The 13,227-nt window shown below is 54.1% G+C and overlaps 2 protein-coding genes across 19 annotated transcripts in view; both read left to right on the forward strand.

Moving 5' to 3' along the window:
- The window catches only part of LOC135972670 (myb/SANT-like DNA-binding domain-containing protein 2), an 82,463-nt gene that overhangs the window by 40,877 nt on the left and 28,359 nt on the right, over window positions 1–13,227 (forward strand). The window lies entirely within an intron of this gene.
- Window positions 1–13,227, forward strand: part of MST1R (macrophage stimulating 1 receptor) — a 72,775-nt gene that overhangs the window by 21,989 nt on the left and 37,559 nt on the right. For all 18 annotated transcript variants that reach the window (XM_065551425.1, XM_024111172.3, XM_042850039.2 and 15 more), the window contains 3 exons: window positions 2,335–2,513; window positions 3,315–3,492; window positions 4,564–4,709. In XM_065551425.1, coding sequence (XP_065407497.1) covers window positions 2,335–2,513; window positions 3,315–3,492; window positions 4,564–4,709 — 503 coding nt within the window. The remainder of the gene's footprint in view (window positions 1–2,334; window positions 2,514–3,314; window positions 3,493–4,563; window positions 4,710–13,227) is intronic.

The following is a 13,227-nucleotide window of genomic DNA, read 5'->3' on the forward strand; positions in this document are numbered from 1 at the left end:
GTGAGGATAAGGGCTCTGCTGTGCTGGGCGCTGTACACACCCAGGGTAACAGATAGCTGTCCTGATCAGACAGACACAGGGCAGGGGAAGGCCTTGAACTCACCAACAGAGTGACCCATGGGATGGAAGCAAGCGGTTTAAAAACATCTCTGTTAAGATGGGTGTGACGTTCTCCTCTGGTGTTATCTGGACCGGTGATCTCCTAGGTCACTCCAATCCTTGACTTTGGCAGCCATCCTTACCCTGCTCTGCTGTGAGAACCCCCACTCCTGGGCTATTCACGCACAGCCTCTGGCATGTAAGCTGCTCCTAGCTACTTGCAAACGAATGACACGAGCCAATATCTCTGGTCCCAGAAACAACCCTAGGAACCTCCGTCTTGCAGTGTCCAGTTATGCCTGCTGGACACTGCAAGCTTATATAAGTTCATCAATTTAACAAAGAAATTGATATGTACCAGGCTTGTTATCCCAAGGGGAGCCTCTGACAAGCTGCAAACCAAATGCACTGCTTCAGGTAGAATAAATAAACAGATTTATTAACTATAAAGGTAGATTAAGTGATTATAAATCAAAGCATAACAAGTCAGATTTGGTCAAATGAAATAAAAGCAAAATGCATTCTAAGGTGATCCTAACACTTTCAATGTCCTTAAAAACATAGATGCTTCTCACCAGAGGCTGGCTGGTTACTTTTCTGTCAGGCTCTCCCCTTTGATCAGCGTTTCAGTCGCGTGGTGGTGGTGGTGTCTGTAGATGTAGGTGTGAGAGAGAGGAAGCATGGCAAAATGTCTACCCCTTTTATCATGTCCTTTCTTTCCTCTTGGCTCCCCCCTCCCCCTTCAGTCAGGTGAGCATTACCTCATCGCAGTCCCAAACTGCCCAAAGGAAGGGGGTGACTCCCTCAAGGGTCCAACAGATTCTTTTGTTCCTGCCTAAGCCAGTGTCCATTGTTCCTGTGAGGCTGGGCTGGGTTTGTCCCATCCATGCCCTGACGAGGTGTGAACTGCCTCTCTGCTCTTGGAGAGTTTTTGCATGGGCTTGTTCTAAGCCATGAGGATACATTTTCAGCCTCATAACTATATACATGAAGTTATAACCTTACTATAACATTACTGTAACAATTGTATAACATCACTGTAACAACCATGCTCAGTGCATCATGAGCCTTCCGAAGCCACCCAACATGACAAACTTTGCATTGGATGCCACACAATCATTTTATAGAGATGAACATGGGGGTGTAGGGTGTTCCCCTAAGGTACAGAGCATCACAATGGGGAAATGCCTCCTTTCCCCCTCATCTGAGTCCCTGGATGGCTGGTCAGACGCTTCCCCGAGGGCACCTTGGCCGGCATCCATGCAGCACTTGCGGGCATCTCCTTCTCATGCCCAGCTACTAAGTTGCATTAGAAGAAGTTATAAACTCCAGTACTGGAAGAGGTCATTTTCCCAGCATTGCCCTTCCACAGGACTGCTGCCTGCCAGGGAGCTGTCATGGTTCCTCTCAGGGGGTCCTGCAAGGCGGGGAGCTGCCATGGGCCCCCTCAGGGTGTCCTGCCGGACAGGGAGTTGTCACAGGCCCCCTCGGGTGTCCTGCTAGGCGGGGAGCTTTCCCAGGCCCCTTGGGGTGTGCTGCCAGGTGGGGTGCTGACATGGGCCCCCTTGGTGTCCTGTGGGGTGAGGAGCTGTCATGGGCTCCCTCGGGTGTCCTGCCAGGTGGGGAGCTGTCACAGGCCCCCTTGGGGCGGCCTGCTGGGCGGGGAGCTGTCACAGGCCCATTCAGGGCAGCCTTCCGGGCGGGGAGCTGTTAGAGGCCCCCTAGGGACAGCCTGCTGCTTGGGGGCCATCACAAGCCCCCTTGGCACTGGGGAGCTCTTCAGGTTGCATTGTCATAGCTCCTGCCCTGGACTCTGGAGGCTACTGGTTCGGTCCCCGGAGTGTGAGCCACGCTGGGTCCATCACATCAGCGCAGGCTGTGGTGGCCGCAGGGACAACAGGTGGGTTTGGACAAGGGGAGGGTGGACACGGCTCCCAACGCCATCTGCTGCTTCCCCCCCCCCCCCCCCCCCGCGAGGGAGTCGTGCCCTGTCAGTGCGCTGGGGGGGCCCCCTCAGCCTGCCATTGGACATGCCTCCCGCCATGGCCCAGGGCTCACCAATGGTTTTGCCAAAGGGCCAGCCTCTGGCCTGCACCCTCCCTTCCCCACCAGGGCTGCCCACCTGCTGCCCATGAGCTGGGTGGATGAGCCCTGTGCTGCTGTTGGGGGTCCGAGAGTGGAGAGCCGGGATGCTGGGGTGGGCCGGGGATGTGACTCTGCCTTGTTTCCCCTCAGTTCCACCCCCGAAGCGCCCCCTTGCATGGCCGCACCCGGGTGACGCTCTGTGGGATGGGCTTCCAGTCACGCCGGCACTTCACCGCCACCGTTGGGTCCCCCGTGGCCGGCAGCACCTACCGGGTGAAGGTGGGGCAGAGGGACTGCACCGTGCTGCCTGAGGAGAGCCTGGACAGGAGGTAGGGGGTGGTGGTGGGGCTCCGGGGCTGCTGTCGGGGCTGCCACTGACCTGGGGATAGAGGTTTCTCCAGCTGACTCACCTGGGGGTGGGGCCTTCCTTCCTGGCCAGCGGCAGCTCAGAACATGGGTGGGGAGGGGGAAGAGGCACCTTCCCTATTCAGCTTGCGGGGTGCTTGGAGCACCCCTCCCCTGCCCGACCTCCCCCAGTTTAGGTAGCAGAGAGAAGGCAGAGTGGGTGGTTCTTGAGTCAGCGCCCTCTCTCATCCCTCCCCCCACCCCGGTGGGCCTCTCTCTCTGCAGTATGACCCTGGCCCCTGCTCTGTCCGCATTTGAGCTGCAGCATCTCCCCAGGTGGGGCCCCTCCACATCCCGGTGCCAGGAGCTGGCAGCTTTCCCGAGTGGAAACGGCCCGAGTCACCAGTGCTGGCACCCCAGTGAGTTCTGCCCTATGTCATGCAGCCACTGCCCCAAGCAACCAGGCCTTTTAGGAGGGGGCTGGAGTAGTATGGGCAAGAGGGGCTGTGGGTCAGGACTGAGGGGCACCAGCAGGTTTGTCGTCAGACCCGGAGCACGGGCAGCTGGTGGCACCCACTGGGGTTTGTACCAGGGGCGTTCAGCGATTGCCAGGATGGTTTTGGTGATAGAGTCCAGTGACTTTCCCTCTGAGAGCCACTTCCCGGCTGGTGCCCCTGCTCTGCGGATGGTGACGGCAGGGATGTGGGCCCCACTGTTGTCCTCTCTGGCTGGGGTTGGGGGTTGGGCCTGCCCCCCGTCTCAGTGCTTCCTGCTGTGTCCCGCAGGCCCCCCGTGCTGCCCCCCACCAAGGCCGCTGTAGACGTGTTGGTGTGCAAGCTGGAGCTGAGCAGCGACCAGGTGGTGGCGGGGCCTGTCACAGTTCAGCTCACCATTGAGGAGCAGACGAGGGACCCGCCCTTCCACGTCAGTGGCTCCTCATCCCTCGGTGGCTTCATCTTTGTGGTACGTCCTTTCCCCTGCCCGCCTCCCAGCTGCAGGGACAGCCCCCCAGGAGAGTCGCCCCCCTGGCCGGAGCCAGGGGTCGGCAATGAGGCTTGTCTGGGAGTGCCGCCCCCCAGTGCCAGCTGGGATCCTGGGGACGGCAGCCCCCGGAGCAGGGTTGGCAGAGTGCCCCGCCTGCTCTCCAGCCAGCGGCTTGTCTCTATCATGTGTCAGGCCCAGCCCCTCTGTAAGCAGGGCCTGGTGCCCAGTTGGGACACACACACACACACACCCCGGCGCACCCAGCACACCCCTCCCTCGTAGGGCCGGCTTTAGGCCAATTACACCAATTCCCCCGAATCGGGCCCCGCGCCTAAGAGGGCCCCGCGCCCAGTGGCAGGGCCACCGGAGGGGGAGGGGAGAAAGAAGTGGCCGAGAATCCCTTCCCTGGCTAGAGGCTCCTTTTTAATTTTTACTCACCCGGTGGCGCTCCGGGTCTTTGGCGGCACTTCGGCAGTGGGTCCTTCACTCGCGCCGGGACTTCGGGAGCACTTCGGCAGCAGGTCCTTCAGTGCCGCCGAAGACCCGGAACGCGTGAAGGACCCACCGCCGAAGACTAGGAGCGCCGCCCGGTGAGTACAAGCCCCACATGTTTTTTTACGTGTTTTTTTTTTTTTTTTTTTTTTTTAGTCATTCCTGCCGGGGCCCCGTCGAACCTGTTTGAATCGGGCCCCGCACTTCCTAAAGCCGGCCCTGCTCCCTCGCCCCACACTGTCCCATCACCACCCCTCCCTCATTGGAGGTTGGGCTGAGCCTGTGGCTAGCTCCCTCCCTGATGGTGTTCCTATGGCAGCCACTGGGCAGCCCTAGCATGTGCAATGGAGACAGCTCCACTGCAGCAGCCCTGGCCTGGCCTCCCGTCTTGTGCCAGAGGAGTAGGGCCCTCCCCAGGGGCTCACCCTCTCCCTGGGCCGTGCTTTGTGTCTGGCAGGGAGGCGGCCAGTGGGCAGCATGCTGGAGAGGTTCCCCTCTGGGGATGACCTGCCCCCCACTTCCCTTGGTAAAGGCCCCATGCCCTCTGTGGCTCCGCAGGTGCCGAACGTCACTGCCATCCGCCCTGTGTACGGCCCGCTGGCTGGCGGGACCCAGCTCTCCATCTGGGGCCGAAACCTGACCGTGGGCAGCAGCTGGAGGGTGATGCTCGGAGGGGCAGAGTGCCCCGTGGCGGGGCAGCAGAGGTACAGAAAGCATGGAGCTCTCATTGCTGCGTTGGCTTGGGGGGCTGGGCTTGGGGGGCTGGGCTTGGGGGGCTGGGCTTGGGGGGCTGGGCTTGGGCCATCGGCTCTAGGTCAGTGTAGCTAAAAACTTCATATTCGGTGAGCGGCCCAGCTGAGAAAGGATAGGTCAGAGCAGCCTGGGGGCTACCTTGCCTGAATTGGCCTCTCAGCTGGAGTTTCTCTGGTCATCACGGGTCAGCATGGCTGGGTGTGGCTGTAACGATGCTCCCTCTGGTGGGACACCACTGAGAGCATCAATTCAGGACAAATTGCTTAGAGCAGGGCAGTTATGGCCCAAGGTTGGTGGCTCTCCACCTCTAAGGCACAGCAAACCAGCCAAACAGAGAGGACTTTGGTTTTACCACACTGGCTAACCATAAGTCATACAAGCAATTCCCTTAGACACTCCAGTTTCCAGTAACACCACCAGTGCCACTCGTTATGGGGACAAATGGTTATGAAAACCAATATCCCAGTAAAAGAAAAAAAGGTTCTCCCAATCCCAAAGGACCAAGCCCTGGGCCCAGGTCAATATACAAGTCAGATCTTACTTACAAATCACGCTGTTGCCAATCCTTTAGAATCTAAGATATAAAGGTTTATTCATAAAAGAAAAAAATATAGATGAGAGTTAAAATTGGTTAAATGGAATCAATTACTTACAGCAATGGTAAAGTTCTTGGTTCAGGTTTGTAGCAGTGATGGAATAAACTGCAGGTTCAAATCAAGTATCTGGAGTACATCCACAGCTGGGATGGGTCATTCAGAGAGGACTTCGGTTTTACCCTACTGGCTAACCAGAAGTCATACAAGCAATTCCCTTAGATACTCCAGTTCCCTTGTATCCCACCAGCACTGCTCCTTATGGGGATGAATGGTTATGAAAACCAATATCCCAGTAAAAGAAAAAAGGTTCTCCTTATCTGAAAGGACCAAACCCCAGGCCCAGGTCAATATACAAGTCAGATCTTACTCACAAATCACGCTGTTGCCAATCCTTTAGAATCCAAAATCTAAAGGTTTATTTAGAAAAAGAAAGAAATTATAGATGAGAGCTAAAATTGGTTAAATGGAATCAATTACATACAGCAGTGGCAAAGTTCTTGGTTCAGGTTTGTAGCAGTGATGGAATAAACTGCAGGTTCAAATCAATAAAAAGCAACAGAGAGTCCTGTGGCACCTTTAAGTCTAACAGATGTATTGGAGTATAAGCTTTTGTGGGTGAATACCCACATCTGACGCATGACGTCTGACAAAGTGGGTATTCACCCACGAAAGCTTATGCTCCAATACATCTGTTAGTCTTAAAGGTGCCACAGGACTCTCTGTTGCTTTTTACAGATCCAGACTAACACGGCTACCCCTCTGGTTCAAATCAAGTCTCTGGAGTACATCCACAGCTGGGATGGGTCCTTTAGTCCGTTGTTCAGAGTTTCAGTTTGTAGCAAAGTTCCTCCAGAGGTCAGAAGCAGGATTGAAGACAAAATGGAGGGGTTTTCAAGGCCTTTTATATTCTCTTCCCCGTGGAAGGACACCCCTTTGTTCTTACTGTGGAAAATCACAGCAGCAAGATGGGGCTTGGAGTCACATGCGCAAGTCACATGTCCATGCATGACTGAGTTTGCAAGCGGACGCCATTGTTTACATGTTAGTTTGAACATTCCCAGAAAAGCTTCTACATACAGACAGCATAATCATAACCAGCAAATCATAACCTTGTCATAGACACCACACTCGACAATATTTGTACAATATTTACTGCAAATATGTAATAGTGGTTGCAATAATGATCTATACGGTCACAGTTTATGTCAATAATGTCACACCCCCAACGCAAAATTGATGCAGGAAGGGATGACACAAACATCACTGACTGCATCCCAAGAGCTCCCCATCCTTGGTTCTGTCTTACTACAGCTAATTATTAGCTGTATCAGTGTATAACAGAAATGGTTTCTCAAAGTCATGTTCAATAACATGATTGAATCTCTTTACAAACTTAAGGTAAAACGTGGCTAGAACAATAGTGGATTGGATCTGGTCTTGTGGATCCTTGCTTTTCCTGTATGTCTCATGTGATCTTGCCAAGAGCTAAAGAACATATGCCTTGGCTACATTTGCAGATGAACAGTGCTGTGAGTTAAACCTGACTTCGTGCAGCTGAGTAGGGAAAGCGCTGCAGTCTGTCCACACTGACAGCTGCCCAGCGTACTGTCGTGGCCACATTTATGGCAATTGCAGCACTACTGGGAGCGGTGCATTATGGGCAGCTATCCCACAGAGCACCTTTTCCCATTCTCGCGCCGTGGGTTGTGGGAAGGGGGCGTGGGTGCAGGGGATTCTGGGTCCTGTCCCAATGCCCCGTGATGCATCGCTTCACATCCCAGAAATCCCTTTGTTTCCGTCCACCTTTTGGCGCCATCTTTCAACGGTTTCTGTGAAGCGCGATCTGTCTGCGGGAAATGGAGTCCGAACTGCTGAGGCGTATGCTGACGAGTCTCGCCAGCACGTCACGTTTGGCTGTCGAACAATTCCTTAAGATCCAAAGTCACAGTGAGAGTGAGGGTTAGGAGTCCGACGATGCTATCGAGCCGCGTAACGCGTACGACATGAAATTGCTTGTGGCATTCATGGACATGCTCAGCACCGTGGAACGCGGCTTTTCGGCTCGGGAAACGAGCACCGAGTGGTGGGATCACATCATCATGGAAGTCTGGGATGACGAGCAGTGGCTGCAGAACTTTCGGATGAGAAAAGCCACTTTCATGGGACTGTGTGAGGAGTTCGCCCCCACCCTGCGGCGCAAGGACACGAGATTGCAAGCTGCCTTGCCAGTGGAGAAGCGGGTGGCTATTGCAATCTGGAAGCTGGCAACTCCAGACAGCTACCGGTCAGTCGCAAACCTGTTTGGAGTGGGAAAGTCGACCATTGGAATCGTGTTGATGCAAGTTTGCAAGGCCATTAATCGCATCCTACTCAGAAGAACCGTGACTCTGGGTAACGTGCAGGAAATAGTGGATGGCTTTGCACAAATGGGGTTCCCTAACTGTGGAGGGGCGATAGATGGGACGCACATTCCTATTCTGGCACCACCCCACCTAGGATCCGAGTACGTTAATAGGAAGGGGTATTTCTCTATGGTTCTCCAGGCGCTTGTGGATCACCGTGGGCGTTTCATTGACATTAACACAGGCTGGCCCGGAAAGGTGCATGACACACGCATCTTTCAGAACACTTGGCTGTTCGGGAAGATGCAGGCCGGGACTTTTTTCCCAGAGCGGAAGATCAGGGTAGGGGAAGTTGAAATGCCCATTGTGATCCTTGGAGATCCCGCTTACCCGTTAATGCTGTGGCTCATGAAACCCTACACAGGGAGCCTTGACAGCAGCAAGGACCGGTTCAACTACAGGCTGAGCCGGTGCCGAATGACTGTGGCGTGTGCCTTTGGCCGTTTAAAGGGCCGCTGGCGATCTCTGTATGGGAAGCTGGACTTGGCCGAAAACAGCATCCCCCCCGGTTATATCCACGTGCTGTGCCCTCCATAATTTGTGAAGGGAAGGGTGAAAGCTTCACTCAGGCATGGACCTCCGAGGTTGAACACCTGGAGGCTGAATTTGCACAGCCAGAGAGCAGGGCTATTACAGGGGCCCAGCGCAGGGCTGCAAGGATTAGGGATGCCTTGAGGGAGCAATTTGAGGCTGAAATTGCAGTGATATCTGGTGCCCTGCACGGGAGTGAAGTGCAGTAGTTCCAATCTTTAGGAGTCAGTGTTTGCTAAGCAGACTTGCAGTGCCTGTTTATTTTCTGGGCTAAGGAGTCTTTTACATTTTGCAATAATAAAGAATGTTTTCAAAGCCAAAGAATCCATTTATTGAAAAGAAAAAAAAATTATTTATTGAAAAGAAACAAGGGGGTGGAGTGGGGAACAGTACAATCACAGATTCACGTATGTCCTGTCTGGTGTGCAGTGAGTGCTGCACTTCATGACAGCTATACTGCATGATGGTGGGGGTTGAGTGCAGAGGGTAAGGGTCATGGTTTTCAGGGCTGGGTGGTGAAGATATTGGTGTTGGAGGCAGCGGGTGGCGTGAAGAACACGGAAGTGGGGAAAGTGGGTTGGAGGTGACTGTGGGATACAACGGAAAGAGTTTTGGGACAAGGGCTGTAGGGGGGGGGTGGCGTTTGCGTTTGCAGTACTGCTCCTCTTTCTGCATGGCTACCAGCTCCTGGATAGCGTCTGCTTGGTGCTCCAGGATGCTTATGAGCCCATCAGTGCTTTGCTGCCGGTGCGCGGTGCATTGCCGCTGGTGCGCTGCGTTTTCCTGGCGGATCCTGCTTTCTCTCTCCCTCCAGTTCTGTGCTTTCTCATTCTCTTTAATAGATTGCCGCATCACTTCTTGCAGCATGTCTTCTTTGCTTTTTCGCGGTCTCTTCCTGAGTCTTTGCAGTCTCTGAGCAGGCGATAAGAGGGATGGCTGAGGTCTCAAGGTTGGTGCAGCTGTATTGGCAAAATGCAACATTTAACAGAGGCAGCATTGTTTATAGCAGACAGAGTAATGATTCCCCCCACACTTAAGGAGTAGAAAACACACAGGGTTTACACAATAGCATAATTTTCCCGTCCGAAACAGAGCAAACATATCCCACGGGAGCCTCAAAATGGTGAGTAAGGGGGACTGATTGTTTCAGGGCTGCACTGTCCTCTGGGTTTCTCTGCCTTGGGGACAGCCAACAGCTTCAGGGGGACCATCACTGAACACTGTCACAACATTTTCCACAGGAGTTCGTCCTGGACGATATCTCGCTGCTGAGGGTGACCTGGGAAGCAAGGGAGGGTCTTCTACTGCAATGCGGCTTCCGCCCTGACCCATATGCAGCTTGCCTGTGTGCAGCAATGGTCCCCCCATCCCTCGTGGCACAGTGGCGCGGACATGTTAGCCTGGCTGGGACAAGGACCACGGTGGCTCTCCCGATAAACCTGCGCAAGCGGCATTGCACACGTTCTGGATGAGACATTCGAGGAGATTACCGAGGCTGATTACCGCGATGTGATAAACCACATCAATGCACTATTCCGCATCTAGGCATGCATGCCTAACTCTCCTCTCCCAAAGAGCCCGCACCAAAAAAATTCCTTCCCGAAAAAAAAAAAACGCTTACCAGGAACCTGCTCTTCTGTTTGTCCTCCACCAAGAACCAGCCACTGTGACTGGCTACCTTCCTCCTGGCTTGAGAAGAGCTCCTGGCTGCATGGCTCCAGGGATTCCGGGGTGTCTCCATCCGGCCCACCACCATCACTCCCGTTTTCCTCCTCCTCCTTCTCCTCTTCCTCCTCCCCCCCCCGGCTCTGAAGTGTCCATGGTGGTGCTCGGAGTGGAGGTGGGGTTAACTCCAAGTATCGCATCCAGCTCTTTGTAGAATCGGCAGGTCGCGGGGGGAGCACCCGAGTGGCTGTTTGCGTCACGGGCTTTGCGATAGGCACTCCACAGCTCCTTCACTTTAATCCTGCACTGCAGGGCGTCCCGGTCATGGCCCCTTTCCATCATGTCCTTTGATACCTTCCTGAAGGTATCGTAATTCCTACAGCTGGAGTGCAGCTGGGACTGGACAGCTTCCTCCCCCCAAACACTGATGAGGTCCAGCAACTCGCCATTGCTCCATGCTGCGGCTCGCTTGGCGCGTGGAGGCATGGTCACCTGGAAAGATTCGCTGATAGCACTCCACGCCACGCCGGGCTGAGCAAACAGGAAGGAGATTTTTAAAATTCCCAGGGAATGTAAAGGGTCGGTCACATGGTTGGTTACCTGAGGCCAGGGCAGTAGAGTTTGAACTGATGACCAGAGTGGCTAGAACAGGCATTGTGGGATACTGCCGAATAATTCTGGAGGCCATTCACAGCGCATTGGGCTGCCACAGTGCAGTGCAGGATTAAAGTGAAGGAGCTGTGGAGTGCCTACCGCAAAGCCCGCGACGCAAACGGCCGCTCGGGTGCTCCCCCCGCGACCTGCCGATTCTACAAAGAGCTGGATGCAATACTTGGGGTTAACCCCACCTCCACTCTGAGCCCCACCATGGACATTTCAGAGACAGTGGTGGGGGGGGGAAGGGGAGGAGGAAAAGGAGAAGGAGGAGGAGGAAAACGGGAGTGATGGTGGTGGGCCGGATGGAGACACCCCGGAATCCCTGGAGCCATGCAGCCAGAAGCTCTTCTCGAGCCAGGAGGAAGGTAGCCAGTTGCAGTGGCTGGTTCTTGGTGGAGGACAAATAGAAGAGCAGGTTCCTGGTAAGCATTTTTTTTTTTCGGGAAGGAATTTTTTTGGTGCGGGCTGTTTGGGAGAGGAGGGTTAGGCATGCATGCCTAGATGCGGAATAGTGCATTGATGTGGTTTATCACATCGCGGTAATCGGCCTCGGTAATCTCCTCGAATGTCTCATCCAGAATGTGTGCAAAGCCGCTTGCGTAGGTTTATCGGGAGAGCCACCGTGTCCTTGTCCCAGCCAGGCTAACATGTCCGCGCCACTGTGCCACGAGGGGTGGGGGGACCATTGCTGCACACAGACAAGCTGCATATGGGCCAGGGCGGAAGCCGCATTGCAGTAGAAGACCCTCCCTTGCTTCCCAGGTCACCCTCAGCAGCGAGATATCGTCCAGGACGAACTCCTGTGGAAAACGTTGGGACAGTGTTCAGTGTAGGTGCCCCCTGAAGCTGTTGGCTGTCCCCAAGGCAGAGAAACCCAGAAGACAGTGCAGCCCTGAAACAATCAGTCCCCCTTACTCACCCTTTTGAGGCTCCGGTGGGATGTGTGCGCTCTGTTTCGGACGGGAAAATTATGCTATTGTGTAGACCCTGTGTGTTTTCTACTCCTTAAGTGTGGGGGGAATCATTACTCTGTCTGCTATAAACAATGCTGCCTCTGTTAAATGTTGCATTTTGCCTATACAGCTGCACCAACCTTGAGACCTCAGCCATCCCTCTTATCGCCTGCTCAGAGACTGCAAAGACTCAGGAAGAGACCGCGAAAAAGCAAAGAAGACATGCTGCAAGAAGTGATGCGGCAATCTATTAAAGAGAATGAGAAAGCACAGAACTGGAGGGAGAGAGAAAGCAGGATCCGCCAGGAAAACGCAGCGCACCAGCGGCAATGCACCGCGCACCGGCAGCAAAGCACTGATGGGCTCATAAGCATCCTGGAGCACCAAGCAGACACTATCCAGGAGCTGGTAGCCATGCAGAAAGAGGAGCAGTACCGCAAACGCAAACGCCACCCCCCCTACAGCCCTTATCCCAAAACTCTTTCCGTTGTATCCCACTGTCACCTCCAACCCACTTTCCCCACTTCCGTGTTCTTCACGCCACCTGCTGCCTCCAACACCAGTATCTTCACCACCCAGCCCTGAAAGCCTCAACCCCCATCACCATGCAGTAAAGCAGTCCTGAAGTGCAGCACTCACTGCACAGCACACCAGACAGGACATACGCGAATTTGTGATTGTACTGTTCCACACTCCAGCCCCTTGTTTCTTTTCAATAAATAATTTTTTTTCTTTTCAATAAATGGATTCTATGGCTTTGAAAACATACTTTATGCAATAATAAAGAAAAAGACTCCTTAGCCCAGGAAATAAACAGGCACTGCAAGTCTGCTTGTCTGCTAAGCAGACACTGATTCCTAAAGATTGGAACTACTGCACTTCACTCCCGTGCAGGGCACCAGATATCACTGCTGGTTTTCAGCCTCAAATTGCTCCCTCAAGGCATCCCTAATCCTTGCAGCCCTGTGCTGGGCCCCTGTAATAGCCCTGCTCTCTGGCTGTGCAAATTCAGCCTCCAGGTGTTCAACCTCGGAGGTCCATGCCTGAGTGAAGCTTTCACCCTTCCCTTCACAAATTATGGAGGGCACAGCACGTGGATATAACCGGGGGGATGCTGTTTTCGGCCAAGTCCAGCTTCCCATACAGAGATCGCCAGCGGCCCTTTAAACGGCTAAAGGCACACTCCACAGATATTTGGCACCCACTCAGCCTGTAGTTGAACCATTCCTTGCTGCTGTCAAGGCTCCCTGTGTGGGGTTTCATGAGCCACAACATTAACGGGTAAGCGGGATCTCCAAGGATCACAATGGGCATTTCAACTTCCCCTACCCTGATCTTCCGCTCTGGGAAAAAAGTCCCGGCCTGCATCTTCCCGAACAGCCAAGTGTTCTGAAAGATGCGTGTGTCATGCACCTTTCCGGGCCAGCCTGTGTTAATGTCAATGAAACGCCCACGGTGATCCACAAGCGCCTGGAGAACCATAGAGAAATACCCCTTCCTATTAACGTACTCGGATCCTAGGTGGGGTGGTGCCAGAATAGGAATGTGCGTCCCATCTATCGCCCCTCCACAGTTAGGGAACCCCATTTGTGCAAAGCCATCCACTATTTCCTGCACGTTACCCAGAGTCACGGTTCTTCTGAGTAGGATGCGATTAATGGCCTT

The sequence above is a fragment of the Chrysemys picta genome, chromosome 7, assembly GCF_011386835.1.
Source record: "Chrysemys picta bellii isolate R12L10 chromosome 7, ASM1138683v2, whole genome shotgun sequence".
NCBI lineage: Eukaryota > Metazoa > Chordata > Testudines > Emydidae > Chrysemys > Chrysemys picta.